The following is a 26796-nucleotide window of genomic DNA, read 5'->3' on the forward strand; positions in this document are numbered from 1 at the left end:
CACAGCTACATTACCCCGAGATTTTTACGTTGAAATCTATTGCGTATCATCATATTATAAGTAAATAAAATTGAAATTTTCACGCCAATTTGGGGAAAAATTGAATTTGAATGGGATAAAAGGTGTTTTTTTTTAAAATCGGCTCGGCCAAACCGCCTTACGGTCGTTTGTCCGCATAGATCTCGGAAAAATACCCAAAATCAAAAAAAAAATCGCGTAAATCGGACGTCCGAGCGCAAAGTTATGACCATCTAAAGTTTGACCACTTTACAACTAGTTTTTCAAACAAAGCTTACTTCAGACACTTTTTCAACCCCTAAAATGATGATCCGAACTCTACGTATCCTTGATGTATTGAGCCTACATTATTGCACACAAAAAAAAAATATCAGGTTCTATATAAAATATTGATGTTTCGGAGTCTTGACACACGACTAATCATTGGTCAAAGTATGGAAAAAAACACTAAGTTTTTTCAAACAAAACTTACTTCAGGCACTTTTGTTTTAGTGCTCGCTATAGCGCAGTATTTTACTGCGCTATGCAAAAAAAAAAAAACTTTTGCCCAGTAAAATACTGCGCTAAAGCACTTAACGGCTCCGTCTCCGTAAAATACTAAAGGTATTTTTGTAACATTTTTTTTGTTGGAGTATTTTGGTTCAAAATGATTTTTTTTGGGGCATTTTGGTTCCAGACTCCTATTTTGTAAAACGTTGGGGAGAAAAATATATATATTAATGGTATAACATGGACTGATCCACGTTATACAAATCAGTCCACATTATATCTTTTAATTTTTTTTTTTAATTTTTCCATGATCAGTTTGACAATTGAAAAAAAAAATGGGATATAACGTGGACTGGTACACGTTATATCCGTTTTGGTCTGTAACTAAAAAGGCTATCCCTTTTGATTCATACCGTGTATTTTTATACCTTTTAGGCTCCGGACTTAAAATTGAAGTTAAACTGGAAAAACCCAAATAGAGTGATTTTGAAGAACAAGAATACTGCTGTTTTCACCATCTCAGCGGCAGAAGTTAATTCACTGAACTGCAAAGTTCATTTAGAGAGATTATAGATGAAAAACAAATCTAAGTCTAAGATAGCGTTGAAAGCATGGACGTTATCATCGGTTGAGGATATGATTATGCATGGACACAAATATAGAAAAAAAAAATATAACAAATAACTGAAACCTATGAAATTTGGAAATTCTCGAAAACATAACAGTTGCGGTGAGCGTGGATCGAACGCGCGACCTTCAGATCTTCAGTCTGACGCTCTCCCAACTGAGCTGTCCCCGCTTTATGAAAGGTACTTGTTTTGAATTTAATTGCAACATCCATTGGTATAATAATTATGCCATACAATATGACGGCACAGGGAAATATAGGACAAGCTTAAGCTACCCCTTTCTTAAAATTCTTTTTGCAGAGTATCATGGAATTGTTATCTACTGATCTTACAATATCTAATACTTCCTAGAGGAATTTCGTGCCAAATCAAATTGCAGGATCAATCGGTTTTGCCCCGTTACAGTTTTTTTTAAAACAAAAGAAACCTTGAGAGGATCCTTTTCCTATATCCAAACTGTAAAGGATTATGTCTAACTATTTCCATTTCCCAGGGACCATTAGCGGTAATCTTTTGCCTGGAACTTTTGACGTATGATTAAATGCAACATATATTTTCTCCTTAGCAATATTATGACATACAAGGCTAGTCTGGTTTGTCATAACACGAGATAAGTAAATATGTTATGAACCAAGTTGACTACATAAGGGCTATGGGCTAGAAGTAATAAATAGAACTGATCCACTTGAGATTATTGGGCCGACTAAAATGTTGGGAAATTTTATTGGGATCCAGGCCCAATTTGTAATTGGTTAAAAAGGACCGGGATTAGATAGAACGGTTTATGCTTATTCCTCTCATCCCCGTTCTCTTAGTCTATCTTCTCATCTCCATTCTTATCTCTATCCTTAATTACTTATTATTTCAGTATAATCCATATTGTAATTCAATAGTTTGAGTGTTGCAATTGTTATTTGGTTATCATTGAATATATATATTTGTGTTGAGAATTCGGGTTTGTTTCAAAATACCTCAAATTCTTCATCCTTTACTGTTATTACAAAGCCTGCATTAATGTTTATTCCATCCTGCAGCCCATACAAACAACATGAAATCTGAACTCACGAACGAGCAGCAAAAGACGTAGAGGACGACTAAACTAAACTCTTATTTGTATCTACTATATGTCAATAATTCATCCTTAGTACATCATCAAATTCACCCCTTAACTTATCTCCTACTAGTATGCTCCGTTCTGTGTCCCCCGTAGTCATAGGCACAACAAAGGGATGCCACGCCGGAGTTCCATTCTCATATCCGTTACGTCACTCGTCGTAATCCATCCCCATCCAACTTCACCAAATATAAGTCACCGTACGGCTGGAACTGGTTCGGCACCGATACCGGTTCTGCTGTCATTCCGCTCAATTTGCCCGTGAACAGGAGCAACTCGCAGTCCTTACTAAAGCATACATGATTTAAATCTCTCTTTATCCATTTCTTCAGATTCATCCGGCCCTGCCACATAGATCCTCCGGAGACCTGTGCCGTCCGGATGAATAACGTAGATGCTGAAGCAATTGATGTTATCCGGATTGTGCCTGTTGGAAGAAAATGCAATCAGCTTTCTGTCGGGTGACCAGCTTGGCATTGTATCAATCCATGGTCCTTCTGTTAGCTAACAGATTTCTCCCCCCTCTAGCTCTCCCTTAACAGCGTCCATAATATACAGATTTTTGCGCCCGGAACAGCCTGAACGGAATAAAACATGCTTCCGTCCGGCGAGCACGAAGGGAAGGCATTATTTCCAGTCTCCTCTTCCGTGAGAACTTTTATTTCTACTGAATTTCCCCGCAGTCGTCGTTATTAAGGTTTAATGAGTTGAATGAAACTCTCTCAATTTGGACGGTTGCTTTTACAGAGTGGAATACAGGTAGGGGTGGGCATGATCCGGTAGATACGGATTACCATACCGAAATCAAAATTTTTTATACCGCAGTTTTGGTAGTATGGTATTGTTGGGGTGTTGATGTGCCGCGTAATTTCGGCACATTTGATGTTTTTTTACGGCGAGTTTTACTTCTTTTTCAAGCAAGTTTGGGTCATTTGATGTGTTTTGTCATGTTGCAAGTATTTAGTGTGTTTATGGCGAAAGTCAGGGAAAGTCGTGAAAAGAGCTAAAAAGATGTGCAAAAATAGAAGTGACCGAAGTTGTGACTTTACGGAGCAAAAAGACGGCCCGTATATTATTTACGGCCGGTCAATTCTATCGTACATCAGTAACAGAAGCTGCTATGTTGAGAAAGAATTCACATCAGAAAAGTACGGACCGTAGATGATTTACGGTCCGTAAATGCCACCATAAGTCAGCAACAGCAAGTCCCAAACTGAAGGAAGAATCTACAGTCTAGATCTACGGACCGTATAATATTTACGGTCCGTATGTTGATCCGACGGGGCCAGTTTTGGCACAATGTTTTCCACGACTTGGACCATTATAAATACCTAATGTAGGTTTTTGTAGGATTCTTGGTCAGGTATCATTACTATTCTTCTTAGCATTGAATACTTCATAGTTTTTGGAGCTTTTTTGGAGAATAAGACAATTACTTTCATCTCATTTTAATCAATAGTAAGCATTATGAATTCGTTTATATTATGTTTTTTGTTTTTTCAATATGAATAGCTAAACTTAATACTAAGGTTGTGAACCCAATGATGAGTGTTCTGTGATTGGAAATTGGGATTGATATATGCATAATGGGTTGTTATTGCAAACGTTAAGTCATAAACCTTGCTTTATTTGGGAAATAGGTTTGGGTTTGGTAAGAACAAGTAACAAGAACTCGAAACATTAACCCTCATTTAATAAATTCACTTAGGAATAAGAGGAATTTACTTGGCACATATTAGCTGTTCTTCATATCAACTCTTTTATATTTGGGAAAATCATAAAGAAAAATAGTCCTTAACTATTGGGAAATATTAGGGATTCAACTAGAGATTAAGTGCATTCTTATAACAATCCATTAGAAGTATATCAAGATCAAGACTCATAGCATTACACTTCATCTAAAAGGGGACACAACCTTGGTTTCTTTAATCCATTCTATTACAACCAAAGCAAAATAGGTAGTAAACAAGTAACCTTTTACAAACTCAATGGAATATGAAATTAGACCGCAAGAAAGTACTCAACTACAGTAATAACCTTTTCACACCCAATTTCCTGTGGGATTCGACCCAACCTAGTTGAGTTATTATATTTGACAACATCAGCGTTATGTCATTTATTAGATGTAATTTGAGCGTATCATGAATCCATAGTATTGTTGATGTGCTCTGCAGCCGGGTAATGGTAGTTGTGATTATAGAGAAATCTGAACTGCAATTGTAATGATTGACAACGGCGACTAAGCGTAGGTAGGTGCGTTTGCCATGACGCTTGTTTTTTTGTTTTGTTTTGACCCAATGGGAAAGAAAAAGGTTTCCTGTTACTGACAAAAGTTTTGAAGTGCAAGAAGACAACTACACATGAGGAAACCACTGTGATAGCTAGCTTTGTTTTGTTGCTGGTTGTTACTCCAAAGTCCACGATGACACTCCAGCTTTTAGTAAAGTTGTTGGACCATTGTTCACGTATTATTAATACTATTAATTCAAGCCTGTCTGCTCCTTTAGTTTTAGCATTACTACATTAACAGCAGTGGAATTGGATCCGATTTTACCTTTGTCTGCAGCGATGTATTAGTGCTTCTTACACCCGATTCTAAAGCAATATTAAAGGAAGGCAAACAAAACCCACCAGCAGCGTCTTGGCCTTCACGCTTATGCTCAGGCAATCAACAAATGGTTGGACGTGGAGATATTTCACATCAGATGCGGAGCTAGAATTTTTAGTTTAAAGGTCTAAAATACTTATTATTTTTTATCAAATTTTGATTTGGATTCTAATTCTAATTATTAAATTAATTTTATGGTTGGCTACTTAATCTTTTGAAGAAAAACAATAATATGAGGTCCATCTTTTTTGTTGTACAATAATTTAATTTGCTCCCACTAATGAGTTGATGCGCATGTGGCAATGAATCCGTCATTATTGACTTAATGAGATACTTTGAAAATTACATGAATATTGTTTGATTTTTTAATATGGGGTGCCCTTTTTTTTGACATTATTAGTTTGCACTGTTTTTATGCATTTATATATATACTATGTTCAAAACACGATTAATATAACATTGTAGTTTGTGCTCCGTATCCAAAAATTTATTAATACTTTTTAAAAGAGAAGACTTGTTTAAAAGGAAACTATTTTCTTCTCTTTGAGATAAAATAATAGCAATATTTAAGCATCAGTTAATACTTTCAATTTTAATTCGATTAATTTAAAGGTGTAAAATACTTATTATTTTTTTATCAAATTTTGATGTTCTAATTCAAATTGTTAAATTAATTTTACATGTTTACAACGAAACAAAGTAGAAATTTGATTTTCTATTTAAACGAAGAACTACTATTTTTTTTTATTTTTGGTAAATATTTTCGGTTTAGCTCATTTTACTTGCCATGTTGTCTTTTGCATGATTTTTTTTATGAAAATGTCAATTAAAATTATAATTTGACTAATTTACCTTATTCATTATTTAATCTCCATTTGATATTATTTTTTCTTTTACGACATTAATCCCTTTTCATTTATTAGAGTAAGAATAAAAATGAAAAAGTAATTAAATTTTATCTTATTTTAAAATATAAATATTTTAAGTATATTTATTTTAGTAAACATAACAAATAAATGACATGGCGGAATAACAAATACAACAGTTCAATAACTAGATTAGATCTCAGGCTAATGTGGAAAAAAAATTGTATCATTTGATTACTTAATCTTTTGAAGAAAAACAATAATATGGGGTCCATCTTTTTTGTTGTACAATAATTTCATTTGCTCCCACTAATGGGTTGATGCGCATGTGGCAATGAATCCATCATTATTGACTTAATGAGATACTTTGAAAATTACATGAATATTGTTTGATTTTTTAATATAGGGTGCCCCTTTTTTTGACATTATTAGTTTGCACTATTTTTATGCGCGCGCACACACACACACACATATATATATATATACTATGTTCAAAACACGATTAATATAACATTGTAGTTTGTGTTCCGTATCCAAAACTTTATTATATTAGTGTTTACTATGAATACAAGGTCTACAAAAATTTATTAATATTTTTTAAAAGAGAAGACTTGTTTAAAAGGAAACTATTTTCTTCTCTTTGAGATAAAACAATAGCAATATTTAAGCATCAGTTATTACTTTCAATTTTAATTCGATTAATTTAAAGGTGTAAAATACTTATTATTTTTATCAAATTTTGATATTCTAATTCAAATTGTTAAATTAATTTTACATGTTTACAACGAAACAAAGTAGAAATTTGATTTTCTATTTATTGAAAAGCTACTATTTTTTTTTATTTTTGGTAAATATTTTCGGTTTAGCTCATTTTACTTGTCATGTTGTCTTTTGCATGATTTTTTTAAGGAAACGTCAATTAACATTATAATTGGACTAATTTACCTTATTCATTATTTAATCTCTATTTGATATTATTTTTTCTTTTACGACATTAATCTCTTTTTCACATTTATTAGAGTAAGAATAAAAATGAAAAAGTAATTATTTTTTTTATATTGTTTGATTTTGTTAATATGGTGTTCACTTTCTTTTTGGTGAGTTTGGAGATGGTGGATTCCACTTTTTTTTTTATATTGCTTGGTGTTTAGTATGGGACCCACCTTTTTTTTTATGGATGACGGACGACGAAACCGGCTCTTCTATAAAGTAGTAAAAATTTCTCCCAATTAAATTAAATGAAAATTATCAAAATAACTTCACAAATTCTTTAAAGATGCACACTACACAAACGCGTTTGCTTATTTGCCATTCATTTGACTATGGACCAGTCTCTTTGCAATAAACAATTTAAATCAATTTCTTTTAAAAGATAACTCTCATCTTTATCTTTCCTTTACCAAACATTTACACCGTCGACTTTATTTTCCGACAACTCAACATTTTCCAGCGGGACCACCTTCAAATTGGAGGAGCAAATGGAATACCCGAAAGAAGAAGCTGATGAGAACGACTAAGAGGATTTATAGAAATTTGTTGAAGTAGTCATTTGAATAGTGTTATTAATTGGAAGAAACTAATATTATGGTACATCTAGGGGTGTACATAGACCGAATTGGTTCGAATTTTTTAAATACCAAATCAAATCATTTGTGTCGGGTTTTTAAATCTATAAACTAAACCAAATCAATAAAAATCGAGTTTTTCAATATCGATTTTTCTCGGGTATTTTTTGATTTTTTAGGGTTTCTCGAATTTTTCATTGTATTTAATGAAAACACCATACAACAAAATCTGCTCGATAATTTGCAAACTTCCTCCTCAAAACTACTTTCTTTAGATACAAAATATTCATATCAAAATATTTTTTAAATCATTCAGGTCATTTGGATTAATATAATATCATGTCATATAATAAACTTGAAGCACAAACTTGACCAGTGGCCTTGTGAAGATTCAAAAAGCAACAACATTGATATGAGCTTTTTACAACTACTCCCAAGAACTCAATATTTGGCCAAAACACCTTCTCAAAGTGTAGAATAATTTTATTCTCAATCTCTACACCTAGTTCATTGATGGCAGCCTCCTTCCATTCAGATAATCTGGGTTCAAACTTGATCTGATTCGATTTTAAAACACCAAGAGGAACAACAATAACTGGAGCCTTACAGGATTGCTGATTTGAGAGGAAAGAGAAGAGGGAAAAAAATGTAAAATGAGAAAGGAAAGGGATTTCTGATTTTAGGAGAAAATGTATTATAGTCCTAAGGTTTTTTTGTTACATTATATATATTTTCATTTAGTTTTTTATTGGGCTTTCTGTGTATTCTTTATATGGGCTTCAAATATGGACCATTTCACAAAATCAAGTCCAAATCTGAATGTAAAAATACAAAAATTATGAAAAACATTTAAAAAGTATTAATAAATTACATTCTATTAAGTATTTTTATGTATAAAATAATTTAAAAGTAGTATACATATAACCGGGTCGGTTTGGGTTCGATTTGACTTTTTTTAGTTAAAACCAAACGAACCCTATAATGGTCGTTTTTTTTTTCAACACCAAACCAAATCAAACCAAGCCACTAGTAGGATTTTTTTTCCCGATTTAATTCGGCTTGTCGGTTTGGTGCGATTTGATTTGTACAGCCCTAGATACATCAATGCTAATAACCATCCAAAGAAGCCGTAACCATGGAGCAGAAGCAATTTAAACAACATTTTTTTGCGCGAATTGCCCTGCTTTTGGGGTGGTCTTTAAATTTTTCCTTCAAATTTGTGGTCTTTAAATTTTGCCCCTCATATTTGTGGTCTTTAAGTTTTGTCCTTTGCTTGGAAAGGTGGGCGAATACATGAGGTTCTGGGTTCGAACCCCCGCTCAGGCATAAAATAAAAAAATAATTTCGCCAAGCAGGATTGGGAGAGTGTATGCCGGATCCAGCATACAATCTTTAAGGAAAAAGCTAAAGTTATGTCGGATCCAGCATAACTAAAAGTCTGCCCCATAAGGCAGAATTTTTCCTAAGACACAGTTTAGTTATGCCTTATGGGGCAGAATTTTAGTTAAGGCATAACAAAATTATGCCCCATAAGACAAGAACTTTTCTTAAGGCATAGAAGGCAAAGTTTAAGTTATGCCTTAAGGAAAAGTTCCGCCTTATGGGCATACTTTTAGTTATGTCTTTGGGGCACACTTTTTAATTAAGGCATAACTAAAAGTTTACCTTGAAAAGTAATATATATATATATATATATATATGCTTCAAGGCAAAGTCTGCCGGAGAGGGCAGACTTTTAGTTAAACACAACTAAAAGTCTGCCGGAGGGGGCATAGCAAAATTTAAACTTTGCCTTATAAGGCAAACTTTTAGTTATGCCTTAAGAAAAACTTACGTCTTATAGGGCATACTTTTAGTTATGTTTTATGGGGCACACTTTTAGTTAAGGCATTACTAAAAGTTTACCTTGAAAAGTTAAAAAAAAATATACGTATATATGCTTCAAGGCAAAGTCTGCCCCCTCCGGCAGACTTTTAGTTAAACATGACTAAAAGTCTGTCGGAGGGGGCAGAGCGAAATTTAAACTCTGCTTTGCAAATTTTTTTAAAATTTTTGACTGAGCGAGAGTTCAAACCCGGAACCTATGGGTTTTAGCCGAAGGGCAAAATTTAAAGACCACAAATATGAGGGGCAAAATTTAAATACCACCCCAAAAAAAAAAAGGCAATTCTGCGAATTGCCCTTTAAACAAATTACACTTACTCCTGTCGACCAAGTCCAGTAAGATTTTCCACTCGTTTAATCTCTACATCTCCAACTACGTTTTCCTGATGTGTCTTCCATTGGGATAGCTTAGTCTCTAGCCCAACTCGCACAACAACCAAGCCAACTAGGGAGATTACCCTCAAATGGCCTCAACGCTCTTAGCCCAAAGTGTAAAGGAAGAACTTCCCTGACTCAATCACGTCCTCTGATGCGACGCCGGCATGCAGACAATGCCCAAAAGTAAGTACCTATTGGGAAATTTTAGAGTCCTCACATTTGCATTATCTGCTGTATACTAAAGAGAATTTCAAGGCGACGATGTGCAAACTATTTATTTCGTTCATTTAGGGCTGTATCTTCGTTTACAATCCGATTAGCGGCAACCAACTTCAACCGTCAACAGGTAAAGTAACTAAGAAAAGGCGAGGTGCCAAGGATGAAGAGGTTACGATATGAAGGGAGCCAATACAAATAGGACTAATGCGGAAAAGCGATAAACAAAAAAGAAACAAAAAGGAACGCATTTAATCTCTTTGGAACCGGTAGACCTTGAACTTGCCTAATTCTTTTAGGGATTCGATTAGTCCTAAAATTGATTCAGCCTTTTGTAAACAAGGGGTTTCATTCGATATACAGAACGACATCTACAGCACTCTAAGCAAGATATTCGTGAGATATGCTCCCTCAGGATAGGCAGGATCAATTGGATGGTCACTTGCTGCTCCTGCCTGACGTACAACAGTGATTTTCCTCCCAGCCATTGACGCAGCACCCTAAATGCAAGCAAATCAGAGAACACATCAATCAAGCTATGTTTCTTGAAGGACTGGATCAAGAAATTAATATACAGTTCACTTTGGAATTACAACAGAAAATTAACAGGTTCTCTTTTTGGAAAGAGGCTGCATTAATTACGACAGAGATCAGTTATGAGCTTTCTATAACAGAAAAATATCTCTGCTGCTGAATAGAAGCTTCATTTGGTGGATCAATGTCTTTAATGAGGTGTGTGTGTAGTTCTGTTATTTTACCTGAAATGTGCTCATGCAGGCACAAATTGCACAATGAGAGAGGATGCTTCATTCAGTGACATGGTTATCAGTAATCTAATGGTCATCATCAAGGAAAACAGGCAGAGCAAGAATTGTCAAAGTTGAAATTGACTCACTAAAACCTACTTTTTTTGAAACTGAAAAAAAAAATTGAAACTGAAAACCTACTGTTCCACTAGATGACATTGTATTTCAACAAAACTGTTAAGCAGACATTAAAATTCGGGCATCAAATGGAATTTGGGTGCAAAAACTATGCAGTCACTGAATTTGGATCTCTCCTTCTTATAGCTTTGGTACTACAAGTCTACAACCATAGTCGTTCCTCCGAAAATAAAAACAAAATTGCAAATTTGAGGGGAGAAGAATTTTCAAAAACTTTTTTTTCAGAAATAGTTATTGAAAAACAAATTCTTTTGCCAGAAAACTATTCAAAACACTTTTTCATAGGTTCATCAAAAACTCAAATTGTATCTGATATATCTTAGTCCTTAAATAAAAAATCTAACTTGCCTGAAGAATGCGGAAGAACAGTCCACTTTGGGTCATAGCTCCAGAACATGAGCAGGTCATGAGGAGACCACCTCTTTTTGTCAACTGCATGGCCAAATAGTTCAAATTCCTATACATTCCAGACGCACTCTTTAAGACCTGGATTAAGTAACAGAAAAGTGAAAACCACTACAAAATGAAAGAGCTCTAAAACAAGTAACATAATGTCATAGAGAAGTTTTTTCCTTCCAATTGGTTGGAATGCAGATTGAGACGGAATAAAATTGATGAATCGAATACAACAGAGAGAAAATATGACTTGTCCTCGCAAATGAGGAAGTTAGGAACCAGGATGCTATTTCCAAATATATTCAGAAAGTACAGATGTTCTATGGCATCATTTCTCCTCTCACCATCTCATTGAGATTTTTTTTTTTTGCCTAGTTTCTTGGGAAGTGACTTACGTGTCATATTCTATAATTTCATGAGTTACTTTAAAATAGTTAATGATTGCATGCACTGGTCCTCGATATACAAGTTGATCACCATTCTTTTTTAGAAAAGTATTCTTCTAGTCCATTAGCCATGTGATCCAACAACCAATGCTTGAGCTACCACATAACTTTCCAAGACCAATGCGTTACATAATAATTCATTTACCAGAATCGAGAAATCGAGCAATGTCTAAACTCTACACAGCAAATGCAAATCTCTTTTAGAATCTGAATAGAGTTTTTATCACTAAGCTCTCAAGAAACAAGACATCAATACTGAAGTCCATATACAAAACATTTCAAATTACCTTTTTCCGAGGAGCCAATTTAGGAGGATCCAATATAACTATATCCCACGATTCATTTCTAGAAACAGCAGCTTTCATGAACTCAGTTGCGTCTTGCCGCAGAAAAGATATCCTTCCAGGATCCAGGCCATTTAATGCAACATTTTCCTTGGCAAGTTCCAACGCAGGCAATGATGTATCAACACCTTCAAACCAAGGAGTGGAATTAACTCATCATTAGACTAGAGCACCAGACGCAAACTTACAGAGTAGTACCAAGGTTAAAATTGTTACACCCCGCATCTTCGAAGAAGCATTTATCAAATTTGAAACGTAAGGACGTTGAGTTATGGTAGTAAAACCACTTCGAAATATAAGCAAGCATTATCAAGTACATTTAATGAGTGAAGGATGTATATAAGGTATACCAGAAGGTTTTATAAGAAAATGAGTGCAAGAAATGGAGTAGTACGACTTTGGAGAAAGGATGAGTAAAGTTTCGCGTGAAAATTTTGGTCCAAATTGAGGGACGAATATCTCTTAGCATATGAAGTGTTTTGAAGTAAAACAAAAACCTAAAATGAAGTTCGTCGAGTCTAGTTTCCAACGCAACAAACCGCTCGTCGATAGGACATCGGAGTAGAGAATTATGGACGTTACAAGTTTGGCTGACAGAGCAGAAACGCCTGCTACAGTAACCGACTTGCTACAGTGAACCCGACCCAAATTTGACCCCTATATAAAGGGTAATAACCCCCTTTTTTCATCAGATTTTCCCAGAAAATTCCAGAAATTTGAAGAGAGAGAGTGAGGGAATCAAAAAGTGAGCAATTTTCAAGTAGCGGAGTAGTGGTTTAGGTCCGGGTAACGCATGGTTGTGATTCTAGTATTGTTTTGCGGTGGATTTTAGCGTGGATATTGAGGATATTGCTGTCTTAACAAGAAAAAAGGTATGAATCTTTCTCTTTTGGTATTATTTAAGGCTTATTCTCGGAGACAAGGTCGTTAAATAATTGTGTAGTTGGTTAGTTATGGAAGTTGGAAAACAGCCTGTGGGCTGTTTTATGGTACATATTGGTGTTGGAAATGATGTTATTGATGTTGGTATTGTTGTTGTTGTTATTGGTTGCTGAATTGAGATTCCGGGCTAGGCATATAAGCAGGGGAGATGATGCCCGATTTTCAACAGGATATAAAATAGTTTGACTTGAAAGCTTTGCACAAATATACTACGATGAGTCTAACGATTGTGTGAATCCTCTTAAATGTAGACTTGCGAGCTCGGACGAATAAGTGTAGATAATTGGAGGCTGAACAGGTATGTTAAGGCTCGTCCCTTTTCTTTCAAAGGCATGATTCCTATGGTATGAGTCCATAAGTGTTTCCATAACCTCCTTGATTTCAAAAGCTAGAATTTTATGACTCTTAAAGCTTCTTATGATGTTAAAAATGAGAATGTTTATGAGGATTACGTTGAGGATGATTTTATGCTTAAAGGTCTCAAATATGATTTCAACGATGATGTAAAAATGTTAAGCTATTTCATGATTTTCTCGATTAATTTCATTGTTGTTGATCTCACCTTATAAATTGTTCCTTCAAGGTGGGATAGAGCGACAGTTTTTATTTGAACTCCTATGCATGCCATGAGTATAATATATGTATATAGCTATTTTGTGACATTACAGAATTCTATTATTTCATTTTGTAATGCACTGCACTCATTTTCATTCTTCATGTATATATAAGGCACAGTTGACGGGGGTGACGCTGTGACCTTTGTTGTATATATATAAGGCACAGTTGACAGGGGGTGACGCTGCGACCTTTGTTGTGTGTATATATGGCACAGTTGACAGGGGGTGACGCTGTGGCCTTTGTTGTGATGTGTATATGTATGGCACAGTTGACAGGGGGTGACGCTGTGGCCTTTGTTGTGATATTTTTATGGATATATGTGTTTCTTTGATATAGTTGTACTGATGCATTTATTTTGCCCATTCATTGACATGTCTCAAATGTTTTCTAGGATTGTATGTACATGTTGATTTCATGCCTTACATACTCAGTACACCATTCGTACTGACCCCCTATCTTCGGGGGCTGCGTTTCATGCCCGCAGGTACAGACACTCAGTTTGGTGATCCTCCGGTTTAGGACTTCAGCTCAGCTGCTTGGAGGGCTCTAGTGTTCCAGAGCTTGAGTCGTTTTGGTACAGATCCTTTGACATAGGCTTTGTTATACTCTTAGAGGTCTGTAGACATATGTGGGTTGCGTATATACGGTTTGATCAGCTATGCAGATGTAGTTCGTTTTGGATATTCCCGTGCATAGTGGCAACCTTATCGGCTTGCATATTTTGTTATGTTTGGTTAGCTGTGGCTTCTCAAGAGACAGGTTCTTTTCGATGTATGATATGATGAGTTTACAGCATGCTGTTACAGATTGCCATATTGTTTCCAGTTTCGGTCCGATCATATCGAGCAGGTTCGTATACAGGTGTCCAGTTCGGGCATTGGTCATGGCCCATCGGTTTGGGTCGTGACAAAAATAGCACGTACGATCTAAACAGAAGTTCTGATACAAGCCTGTGGAATAAGATAAATATAGCTTGCGTTCTTGAACAAGTCCACAAACTCACTGATTTGAACTAGAGCAGTGAGAGTCTATCGTTCTTGCTTTCAATGACGGTGGAAATGTGATTTCGCTCAATGTGAAGTGCAAAGAATGAAACAAGTGCATAGTGCGCATAAGAGAGAGCAGTGGGGAAGCAAGAAGCGAGGGTTTCTTTTAATTCTGTTAACTAAGAATTAGTTACTATATGGGTGTATTATCTTCCTGCATGTGACTAAAGCAACATCAGAGAAAGAAAACAGAGAAAATAGCAAATGGAACAAGCCAATATCTTTCTCTGCCTCTTTATTGCAACTCTAGAAGGTTTAGGGTTTTCTGCACCGTTCATCAAATACTGATCTCAATTGTTACACGTGAGTTGGTCGAATGTCACATGGCTACAGCTTGGCATATTATCTCTGTTATCAATGTAAACAGAGAGGAAATGTGATTTAAGGCAGTGAAGAATCAAAACAGAAATCTCATTCTCTCTCAACTGACTCTGTTCTTCTTCTCAACTGTCTCTCTAACTCTTCCTCTCTCTTCCCTATTCTTCTCCTTCTAAAGACTGTTAAATCATTCATTATTGCTGCGATCACAGCCTTGACTTAGTTTCTTGGTTTAGATTAGCATTTTAAAATCCAATTTCTTGTACTTTGCACTTTATTTTTGTTGAGAACTACTATAGTTCTGTTGAATCAATTTATAGATTTATAGAAACTTTGCATTGTCCGGCATAAGTTCTGCCTTGTCCAGTATAACTTCTGTAGAAATGAAGTAATGATGGATAACCTAATTTCTACAGAACTATGCCGGACAAGGCATAGTTTCTTTTTTTGCCTTGCGAAATTAGGTCGTAGATCCAATTTCTTTTTTTTTTTTTTTGATGTCAAGCGTATTTTCGGCCACTTTTTTGTTACTTCAGTGCCGAAGGACAAAAATTAAAGACCAGCGATTTTAGGGGCAAAAATTAAAGACCACCCCCAAGATAGGGGCATTCGCGCGAATTGCCCGAATTTGAGGGGTCATTCGCATAAATGCCCTATTTCGGGGTAGTCTTTAATTTTTGCCCCGCAAATTTGTGGTCTTTAATCCTGCTCTTCAACACTTTTGGCGCAACATAACTTAGATTTCGCTCGGCAAAATTTATGTTTAGCTTCGGCATGTGTATCGTAACATCCCACAACTTATGTCGAACAAGGCAAAACTTTCAACAATCAATATAATGTGAGAAACGGCATAAGTTCAGATTTCGCTCGGCAAAGTTTGCATTTAGCTTCGGCATATGTATCATAGCATCCTACACAAGTTATGCCAGAAAAGACAAAACTTTCAACACTCAACATAATATGAAAAAAACTACATAACTTATGCCGCATAACTTAATTTCTACCGAACTTGTGGCAAGCGAGGCAAAAGTTCCATTTTTGAAGAAAAAAATGTTACAGAACTTATGTCCCTCTCAAAAATTCTGCCCAGCTAAGGTTAGTCTGTTACGAATGGTACCAAAGCCTCTTTCCCGGCAATGCTGCATTTAACGACCACGGTGGAGGTGTGCTTTTGTGGAACATTGTGATAACTGGGTGTTGTAAAATTGGGCGCCTGAGTAAGACCTTGGCGTTGTTTGAGAAAATTCCGGAGCAGAATACAGGGTCTTGGAAAAGAATGTGGTATCTTGGACAGATATGGTTCAGGGGTTAATAATAAATGGATTGCTAATGTGTCATAGAATTATGGCACATTTGATGCCTTTTGACAAGAAGTTTTACTTGTTTTTAAGCAAGTGTCGTTTTGATGTGTTTTTGTGTATTTCAGGTAATTGGAGGTTTGAAGGACAAAAATAAGGAAATTGCATAAAGTGGAGAAGTACGAACCGTACATATTTGTACAGGCCGTACTCTTGATCGTATAAAAGTGAGCAAAGGACCAGAGAGTTGAACTTGAAGAACTATGGATACGGTCAAGGAAATACGGACCGCATATATTTATACAGGTCGTATTCCTGTTCGTATTTAGCAGAGGCAAGAAACGGACTCAAACTTTGATGATGAGGAATACGTTGAGTTTTACGGACCGTATATGTTTATACGGGCAGTATCTTGGCTCGTATTTTGAAGAATGGAAAACTGAAGGAAGATAGATACGGACTGTACTTCATAATAGTATAAGTTGCTCGTATATCTTGACCTAGCTGAGGAGTACAGTGATCGCATTTTGATATACGGTCCGTACTTCATTGTACAGACCGTATCTTATGCCGTCAGGGGCAATTTTGTCAGTTTGTAATTCTGCGTTTTTTAGAACTTATAAATAGTTTGTCCTGGAGTTTTTTATGTACCATTCATTGTCAAACTTTATTCTTTGACTTCATAGCATTGAATACTTTATTGCTTATAAGCTTTTGAGACAGATTACAACTTCTTCATCTTTATTCAATACGTAAGCATTATGAATTCTTTAATATTTTGTTGTTCGTTCTTCAATATAAGTAGCTAAATTTAATACTAAGGTCGTAAACCCAATAATGGGTGTTATGTGATTGGGAATTGGGGTTGATATATGCATAATGGGTTGTTAGGGTTTACTTATTCTTCATTCTTCAATGCTAGTTGATGGTTGGCTGGTTGCAAACATTAGCCTACGCCATAAACCTTGCTTTATTTGGGAAAATAAGTTAGGGTTGGGCTAGAACAAGTAACAAGAGCTCGGGGGTTAACCCTCGTTTAATAGATTCACTTAGAAATAAGAGGAATTTAATTAGGAATTCAATTAGAGGTTAAGTGCATTCGTACAACAGTCCATTAGAAGTATATCAAGATCAATACCCATAGCATACACTCCATCTAAAGGGGGACACAACCTTGATTTCTTTAATCCATTCTATTACAAGCAAAGCAAAATAGTTAGTAAACAAACAATCTTTTACAAACTCAACGGAATACAAAAATAGACCGCAAGAAAGTACTCAACTACATTAGTAACCTTTTCACACCCTATTCCCTGTGGGATTCGACCCCAACCTAGCTGGGTTACTATTTATTACGTGTAATTTGAGCGTATCAATGGCACCAAAGAATTTGGATTTGTTCTTCAAGAGGGTGGAAGAGGGAACACAAAGCCAAATGGTTTAACTATTCTCTCTGCTCTTTTTGCTTAAGCAAAACTGGGGTACTAGAGCCAGGGAGGAAGATTCACGATAATATTTTGAACAATGGTCTCTATTTGAATGCAGCGGTTGCTAATGCTTTGCTTTATTTGTATGCAGGATATGGCTATATTGAGTCTACGAGCTTGGATTTTAGTGGATTGAAAGAGAAGGATATCCGTAAATGATATGTTATTATGTGGGGTTAGGCAATTCATGGACACGGTGATATAGCTCTGAGTTTTTGAAGACATGAAACCCATTAAACTTTCTCTGGCTCACAGTTCCTTCGAGTACAGATTGAGCCAGGTGACCACCATTCTTGAGAAATCTCTTTATCGTTGAACTTCTATTTTCCCATCTTAATTCTTTCAGCTTCCATCCTCAAAGGAAATTCAATCAGGAAATATTTATCATTCAGCTCCATAACCTTGACTTCTACCGGGATTCTCCATTTTTTATTGGCCCATTGTTGTATCTATGTGACATGGAGGCTTCTGCATATAATTCCTTAAGGAACCCACAAAACATCTGCAGTGATATTCTACGCTACTCCTTAAAGAGTTCGTTCCAATTCGAAACTGACTATGATCAAGCAAATCGTCTTTCACCACATTGATCTCATCTTTTGGCCAGTCTTCTATAGCTCCATTCACTATTAATCTTTCGTGGTTCATTTCTCTACTTCACCCTTTCTATAACAAACTTTCTGATTTTTTCAACAAAATCTCGCCCTCCAGCATTTTTACTAATCTCAGGGATAATGATCGTGGCTTTATTGTTGCCCCGCAGTTGCCAACTTCATGCACCTACATAGACCCAAAACATTAAGTCTATTGAATGTAACTCTGTTCATAAAATTCTGTCTTCTTTCTATGATTTCATTCCAGTTGTCACAGATTTCCACTACTTCAAAAGATTTTTCCCAGAGAAAACACAAACTCTACCCATACCTTTTTTTAAAAAAAAAAATGAAAACTCTCTCCATACTTTCTTATTAACTCACCATATCCACCTTTCTCGTCACCGTAATGTAGGCTTAAGTTACTCGGTGACCGGTGATTAGTCCAGAACCAAGAAATTGTATAGAGTCAGATTAATAGCATCACAGACAAAATGGATACGTATTAACAAGTAAAAGAATGAGGATTACGTAAAAGAGTGTTGGACAAAGAAAAGAGTACGAAAAACATGTTAGAAATAGATTGTCGGAGTAATGTTACCGCCCGAGAGCACTATCGGAAGCGGGGAATTGGAAGGGAATCATAAAAGCTACACATTTCCCAAGAGAGAGAAAATAGACCCCATCGAGCATGGTTCTAAATGAAGAATGTCCAACACACTTGAATTAACACCAAATTATGAGGAAGGAGGTTACCTCCCTGTGAATTGGTGGTCAGACATTGATCAACATAAATGTACTAACTTTATGAGGCGTGGAGTTGAGCTTTGAAGCATTTGCTTGCAAATGGGAAATGGGCCAAAAAAACATAAATTCAAGACAACCTAATAAAAGGACTCTACAAGCATTTGCTTGCAAACGGGAAATGGTACCAGCTTGTATATTTTGGTGTATCTGGTTAGAAAGGAATAGGAGATGTTTTCAGGGGGTGTCAACACCTTTAGGTCTTTTGAAAGCAAGGTGTATTGCCAATTTGTTTAGTTGGACCAAATTGGTCCCTGTAGGTAATGCAGATCAACTTTTGGATTTTACTAGCTCATTAGTTTTGGCTTAGATATTTGTTGTACAGCCAGCCAGTCTTCTTTTTGTAAGCTCAAATGCTATTTCTTGTAATTATTGCATCTACTTGATGCCTTTGATTAATACCACTTACTTCATCCAAAAAAAAAAAATTCCAAAATATAGTAAACTTTTAGCCTTTTTTTGCATTTCAGATATGATTACTTCTAATAATTATAGGTAATAGTCATCTGTTCCTCCATTATAAAGTGACTGATCATCTGTGGCAGCTGTTCTTGACATTGAGGAAGGTGCAATGGGTAAAGCCAAGGAATACAATTGACCTGTTGAGGTGCTGGAATTCAGCAGGGAGCAAAGCAAGGAACAAGAAATGGTAGAAAGCCATTCCAGCTTCTATTTGGTGGACAGTGTGGAAAGAAAGAAATGTGAGCTGTTTTGAGGGCAGCCAAAACTCTTTACAGAAGATCAAGCTTAATTGTACTTTATCATTGCATCTCTGGTGTAAAGAATATCTTGTAGAGGAGTCTGAGTCAATATTAGAGTTTTTGGAATCCTTGTAAGTAGATACATTTTAGACTCATGGATCTTTTGTGCTGATGAATATACTGTTACCTTTCTCAAAAAAACAATTATAGGTAAGTCCTATAGACTGGTTGTTAGACCAACAACTTTGTATTGGGCAAAGTGTTGGTCAGCCAAAAATTCACACGGTCAGAAAATGAATGTAGCGGAGATGAGGATCCGACACGTACCCGTCAACATTTTTGAAGAGTCCGCGTAACTTAGGGGAGAGGTAATTAGACATGACATGACATAACACGTCACACATTCAGCTCACCGAGAACATGACCCTAGATAGGAAAGCATGGAAGTCGAGGATTAGAATAGAGGCTTAGTAGGTAGGTCGAGCGATTTCTCTCTTTCCCGTGGGAGAGCATGGTTCTAGCTTAGAGCACCTTGTCTGCTCCCTCTTCTACTTACTATTTTATTATGATTATTCTATTATTATTATTATCTTATTCTTCAATTGTATTATTATTGTTGTTTCTTTACTTGGGTTATCTTTACTATTTTCGTTGCCTAGAGAAGTAGTTCTCTACTGTATTTTCACTATAGCTTTTACTCTTGTATTTATCAAACCTGTTCTTGAAAACGCTGTTCTTGAGCCGAGGATCTATCCGAAACAACCTCGCTACCTAACGCAAGGTAGGGGTAAGGTCTGCGTACACCCCACCCTTCCCAGACCTTATAATGTTACTTATTTATCTAGAAAAAGATTAGGTATTACAATTTTCATTTCTATGTTAAAGCATAAAACCAAGCAAAGAACAAAATCACTCAATTTTCACTTTATTGCGCCAAAGTTACTATAACTATTTTTTGTAATGAAAAAGTCAATCAACTTGACCTAATTATCACCGAAGTCACTAAACTATTTTTCGTGACTTTGCGCATATTATCAGTAAGTTATTAGGAGTTAACAAAGCAGACATGGTGATAGTGGACAACTGGACAATTATCTGTATGATATCTAGACTAAATCAAGTGACTTTTTCTTTTACAAAAAAATTGTTTAGCGATTTCCGATGATATTTGGGCAACTATTGTGCAATAAAATAAACGTTGAGTGACCATCTCAGAAATTACCCCAATAATAGTACTCCCTCCATTTCAAAATGTTTGTCTTAGTTTCCTTTTTAGTCCGTTTCAAAAAAAATGTCTCTTTTCTTTTCTGGCAACTCTTAAATTCCAACTTTCCACATGGCATATTTGAGACCGCAAGATTAAAGAGCATTTTGGTACATTCTACATATCTTTAATTAACAACCACAATATTAAAAAGTCTTCTTTACTTTCTTAGACTCTGTGCCAAGTCAAAACCAGACAAACATTTTGGAATAGAGGGAGTAGTAGTTATTGTTGTTACCTTATTGCATGAGTTACACATGCAAAGTAGTAAATTAAATTTGCATATAAGAATTGACAAGACAATGGAAGTAATTAATACCGATAACATCCAAAGCACCACCATATGCTGCACTCAGAGAAAAACCTCCAGTATAGCAACATATGTCAAGAACTCTACGACCCTCTGAAATGGTAGATAAGAAGGAACGGTTTTCACGTTGATCGGCATAAAACCCGGTCTTCTGGCCATCCAAGGATATCAAATATGAAATTTGATTCTCCATAACCTCAACCAGAAAAAAGATTAAACCCGTTAACAAATCTTTCAGCAGCATCGATTGATACTTAACAGGAAAGTTCATACAACAACTGAAAAAGGATATCCATATTGCAACCACTTCTTAAATTTAAAGGATATGATACTCTTAATTCTCAAACTCCTTTTTTTCCAGTGCGAGGCATAGCTCACATATTAAATGCAGATATACAACAAATCATAGAGTCAGTCGCAAACTACTGCAGAAGTTGTGATTAACTATCTCAACATCACTCTGATGGTCTTTGAATCCATCTCCGGATTGCACATTAACAAGCTCAAAAGCAAAATCTACCCAGTCAGTGCAGTTCCCAACCTAGAAGCTCTGGCAGAGATCTTAAGTTGCAAGACTGATTCTCTACCTACCACTTATCTGGGATTACCACTTGGGGCCAAGTCCAAGTCTATTGAGATCTGGAATGGAGTTATTGAAAGAATGGTGTATCTGGAAAAAAAAAAAATAGATGCTTTGATGGAAATCAACTCCTACCAGTTCTTTGAAAGGAAATTTCTTAGTTAGTTTGTTTAATTGGCATTTCCATACTCCTGTAAACAGTGTTGATAACTTTTTGGATTTTGTTGGCTCCTTAGACTCTTATTTAGCAGAGCTTCTAAGGTAGCATAGGTTTTTGACTGTTTGCACAGTTTTTGCTCACCAATCTAGCTTCATGTAGATATATGTTGAAGATTTAGATTTATCTTTTTAACATTGCATCTGCTTGATGCCTATCTAATGTAATTTGTTTATCTTGACCCAAAAAGAAAAACTTTAGGCGCCTTCTTTCTTATGTTTTTAGCAACTTTTTCTTTTGTCCTTATTCTGGTTGTGGATTACCGAGTGACATGAATCAAATGCATTTTAACTGAGGTATTGTTAATTACTGAAATTTTCCAGGCCCAATATATCTTCTTTTTTTGGTAAAGTAATAAAATTTCATTAGTAAAGCATCAAGAAGATGCAAGGTTACAGATAGGTGAGAAGCTGCTTCAAACAGAAACATGAAGCAGACTCAGCAAAAACTTGTAGAAAAGCAATCTAAAGATAGTCCATGTCTACCGAACTAGAGAAAGGGAGCTAACAAAATCTAGAAAGTTACCCACACTGTTTACAGGAGCAAAAAAATGCCAACTATAAAGAGTAGCTAAACACCTAGACTTTAGGGAGCAAATAGGAGTTGAGATTCCTTCAAAGCATCTACTGTTTCTCTCCTTCCATAGGTTCCAAAAAATTACTGCTGGAATCATTCTCCAGATTCTTTTAATGGATTTGTCAACTCTCCAGAGTATCCAGCTAGCGTAGGCATCTTTGATGTTGAAAGGCATTGCCCATTGGAGACCAAGCATAGAGTAGAAGAAATACCAGAGTCTAGCTGCTGCAGGGCAGTGCAAAAATAGATGGTTGACACTTTCATTGGCCTGCTTGCACATGGCACACATGTTAACGACGATTACACCTCTCCTCCTAAGATTGTCTTGTGTTAGGCATGCTTCCTTCAGTGCAGTCCAAATGAAGCAAGTAACTCTGAGAGGCTGTCTGGTTCTCCATACAAGCTTCCAATATATCTTCTTAGAAGTATTTTGATCCTAGATGATTATATATTACAATATTTAATCTGTAAAATTTAGTTTTGGACTAAGTAGGCCACTTTAACAAGATAAGAGAGCTTGCACATTATGTTTCAATAAAACTCAATACTTCACTTGACATTTTTATGAATATTTGTTAATTTTTTCTCCATCATATTATACTTTTAGATGCAAAATTCTTATCACATTAATTTTTTCCTCTTATTATGAAGTGTCCTGGTCCTCCACTAAATTCATGTTGGGTTTTTATATATGATTTTATTATTCAAATTCATATATACTGATTTAAATTGGTTTTTTCATATTTAACCTATAATGTTTCTCATCAAATTCTTTCCACCAAATAATTTCATTATGATGCTATGGTATTAGTATTCAATCATATTTTGATTCTTTTCTTATGACCACACAAAGGCGGGAAAGTACAGAAGTAGCTTAATGAAAAGGAGGACTTGGATGCCTCCTTAACAACACAAGATACCCTCTGAAAGTCAAAGGTCGGATTTCACACTGTACTTTTGCAAATCCTAGCATCTAACGTTTATATGCTAACAGGATTTCATGTCAGATAGGATCATACTGCTTATCTTGGTTTTCCTATTACCTCCATGAGAGCAAAACAAATATTTTTATTGGTTTTAGGCTTTTAGCTCACAAAAAAAAAACTGATTTCTGAAAGGCACACATCCATATGAATATAGATCTCACCTTAACCATAGTTTGAGGTATGATTAGATCTGGTTTTTTCAAATCAGAAAGATCTAAGCCTTCTTCCTTCAAGATTTCAACAGTTGGCCTCCAGCTTATCCTTTTGATATTATTTAATCTACTCAAACAATCCATTATCTGGTGCTGGTATGTCTGCACCCAAGCAGCTGATGAAGCTATTACAGCTAAATCTCCAAAGATATCAACAATAAGGCCTGATAGTCTGTCGTCGGATAATATTTGTAATAAGTAACTATCAAATTTCTTGCAATTGAAGTAACTGAATGACAATTTGAGCACGTAAGATAATTGAACTCATCGTTGAAAATAATTCAAGACATTAACAACCTCCATATAAACTTGGGATATGTATTTCTAACAGACATCATAAATTGCAGATTTTGTCCTAAAAACCGCTACCTGCATCTAGCTGCATGCTCTGGCTCTATGAATTTTAAAAGTTGCACGAAGAGTGACTTATTAGTAACAATAAGGTCCATAGGTAAGAAGTAACAATTCAGTGTAAGGAGAGGGATGAAGGAAATGCATACCTATCTCCTTCGCTATTAACAAGACGATATGCATTTGTATGAGCAGAAGGAAGGCCTAGATTGTGACGCAACTTAACAGCAGCTACAATTCTTGTTTCGAGTAGCTTTTCTGCATTAAGGGCGCAAGAAGGGTCTCTGCATAGACCAATCAAGGTACGTGGTGAGTCATGAGTGTGTGTATAGGAACAAAAAAGGAAGGAAGGGATAGTAATTAAGTAGTAGTAACTCGTCTTGTAGCTGCATGAGGCGGACACGGAACATAGATGTAGAATTGTAAAAACCCCAGCCAATTGGTTTCTCGGAGCCATCAGCAACGAGGACAATATCCCCAGTGATGGGTGGTGGTCTACCAATTACTCTATCAACAGCACCACTGTAAACCATCGGACTTCCATCCTTAAATAGTTGTGTCTTTCCCTTTTTAAGCACTACTTTTGCAACACCTATTTATTTAATCACATTATTAGATGCAACAATTGTGTAAGTAAGGAACAGGCACATATTGCTCATTTACAGACCTGCGGAGTGGTTAGAGGCAAGGGTAGGAGGGGTCGAGGGAGATAGAGACCTGAGCATGAGGCGCCCACTAACAAGCATAACGGCCCCTCGCTACCTGCAATTGCTATCTCTCTCACTCTCTTCTTTATCCAATACAAGGAATTGCACGGTTTGCCATTCAAATGGCCTGCTCTTTAAAATCAATAGCTGGCATAAATGGTGTATATTATGATGCCTCTACCAACTCATTTGAAGGACAAATAGGCACACAAGTGCAAATCTGGCCCCCCGACCCAATTAATTAAGGGTCATTTACACTTTTGCCTCTATTTTGTGTTTAGTCTTCAATTTTTTCCCCTTTAAGATAAATAATTTTATTTGCGGGATATAAATTTATATTTTCTTCTCTTTTAAGCTTTAGTTTAATCTTAGCCCGCGAGTTAAAATTAACGGATGACAGAGAGCACATATGGTCAATCTGAGGGGAGCTATTTAGGATATAATCCAAATTTATAATTTTTTGTAAGTTTATGTCTTAGAGTTTAAATATGAGGATGGAACTAGCATAAGTTCGAACTTCAATGACAATAACGTACTATTCTGTATGAGAAGGGGTTTAGGTTTTAATACAATCATTGTTTGAAACTATCTCCATTCTTGTGTTTATCTTTTATCCTTTGTATCTTGGTGTTTCTTCCGCATTTGATATTGTATCACTTGTTTTATAGCACAAGATTCAAAAGTCTTCCTTTCTTTCTTTTTTAAATTTCATGCTCAGTCAAACAATTTCATATAAATTGGGATGGAAGGAGTACCTTATATATACCGCGTAATTTTTTATCGAGTGTGTTCGAGCGATACCCTCCCGAGCCCTAGATCCGCCCCTGTGGACAAGTAAAAAATGGACAGAGGGAATATACACTTTTCCAAACATATAGATAATTAGATGTGCTCAAGCTTATGTTTCTCTCTGTTGTAATGGAGGTCTGAATCTGAATGGTTCAGACCTTAGACCACTAAGTATATTTGTTTACAATGAGATTTAAGCACTTATTTGGTCTAAATAGGTCTAAATCGTTAAGATCTTGAACAAAGTCTTAATATCATTAAGAGGAGGTATTTTGTATGGATAATTCTACCACTGACTCCACCCCACCCCCAACTCTACCCCCCCCCCCCCTCTCACCACCAACACCAACACCTCCCCAACCCCCTTACCCCTACCTACCCGCCGCCCACCCCCAACCCTACCCCCTACCCCACGCACTCACCACCCTAACCCTCAACCCCACCACTACCTACCCTTTCCCACAAACCATCTAACCCCCACCTTATTCACCACTCCCACCCTACCCCTCACCACCCCCTACCCTCTTATCCTCAATACCCACCATCCACCTCAACCCCCTCACTCATCACTAACACTACCCCAACCCCACTGACCCCCACCCCACAAACTACCCTCCACCACCTACACATTCACCCCCACTCCACAAACCACCCTCCCACAACCCCCCCTACCTTACCCCACCCTACCCATAGCACCACCACTACCTACCAACCCCCCTACCCCTTACTCCTAAAAAACCCACCCACCACCACTACAAACATTTCCATCATTGCTAGCAAACATAAATGTTTCATTTTTTATTAAATAATATTTTTATATTATTAAATTTGTATTTATTATTTATTATTTAGTTACTTTTTCATTTGAATTGTATATATATTATGTTTAAATAAATACATTATGCACATTCAGAAATTGACAAACAAATAATCTTAATCATTCAGTGTTCATATCTAGAGACAACATCTTAATCATTCAGATGCGCATTTAGATTCAGACGTCTTAATCTTAATGAAAACAAATGAGGCTTATAACTGCTTGGAAAGCCACCTGGTAATTGGAATCGGTGTAATTAGTAGGGTGTAATTACACAACCTAA

At 36.1% G+C, this 26796-nt stretch overlaps 1 protein-coding gene and 1 non-coding gene across 3 annotated transcripts; both read right to left on the minus strand.

The window, feature by feature from the left end:
- Positions 1-1233: 1233 nt before the first annotated feature.
- TRNAF-GAA (transfer RNA phenylalanine (anticodon GAA)) lies at positions 1234-1306 on the minus strand. Its single transcript has one exon. It is a non-coding gene; the product is annotated as a tRNA-Phe (tRNA).
- An 8615-nt stretch (positions 1307-9921) lies between these two features.
- Positions 9922-25147, minus strand: LOC132616913 (uncharacterized). 2 transcript variants are annotated; one of them, XM_060331676.1, is made up of 8 exons: positions 24868-25104; positions 24576-24792; positions 24350-24484; positions 23799-24021; positions 21288-21474; positions 11841-12025; positions 11060-11197; positions 9922-10267 (listed from the first exon to the last, which is right to left on the minus strand). In XM_060331676.1, the coding sequence occupies exons 1-8, from the start codon at positions 24944-24946 to the stop codon at positions 10139-10141; spliced, it is 1293 nt and encodes a 430-aa protein (XP_060187659.1). In that variant the 5' UTR covers positions 24947-25104; the 3' UTR covers positions 9922-10138. The 2 variants fall into 2 exon arrangements, with proteins under 2 accessions (XP_060187659.1, XP_060187660.1); XM_060331677.1 differs by lacking the exons at positions 9922-10267; positions 11060-11197; positions 11841-12025; positions 21288-21474 and adding an exon at positions 22419-23087 and having other exon boundaries at positions 24868-25147.
- Positions 25148-26796: the final 1649 nt, after the last annotated feature.

The sequence above is a fragment of the Lycium barbarum genome, chromosome 11, assembly GCF_019175385.1.
Source record: "Lycium barbarum isolate Lr01 chromosome 11, ASM1917538v2, whole genome shotgun sequence".
In the NCBI taxonomy this organism is placed as follows: Eukaryota; Viridiplantae; Streptophyta; class Magnoliopsida; order Solanales; family Solanaceae; genus Lycium; species Lycium barbarum.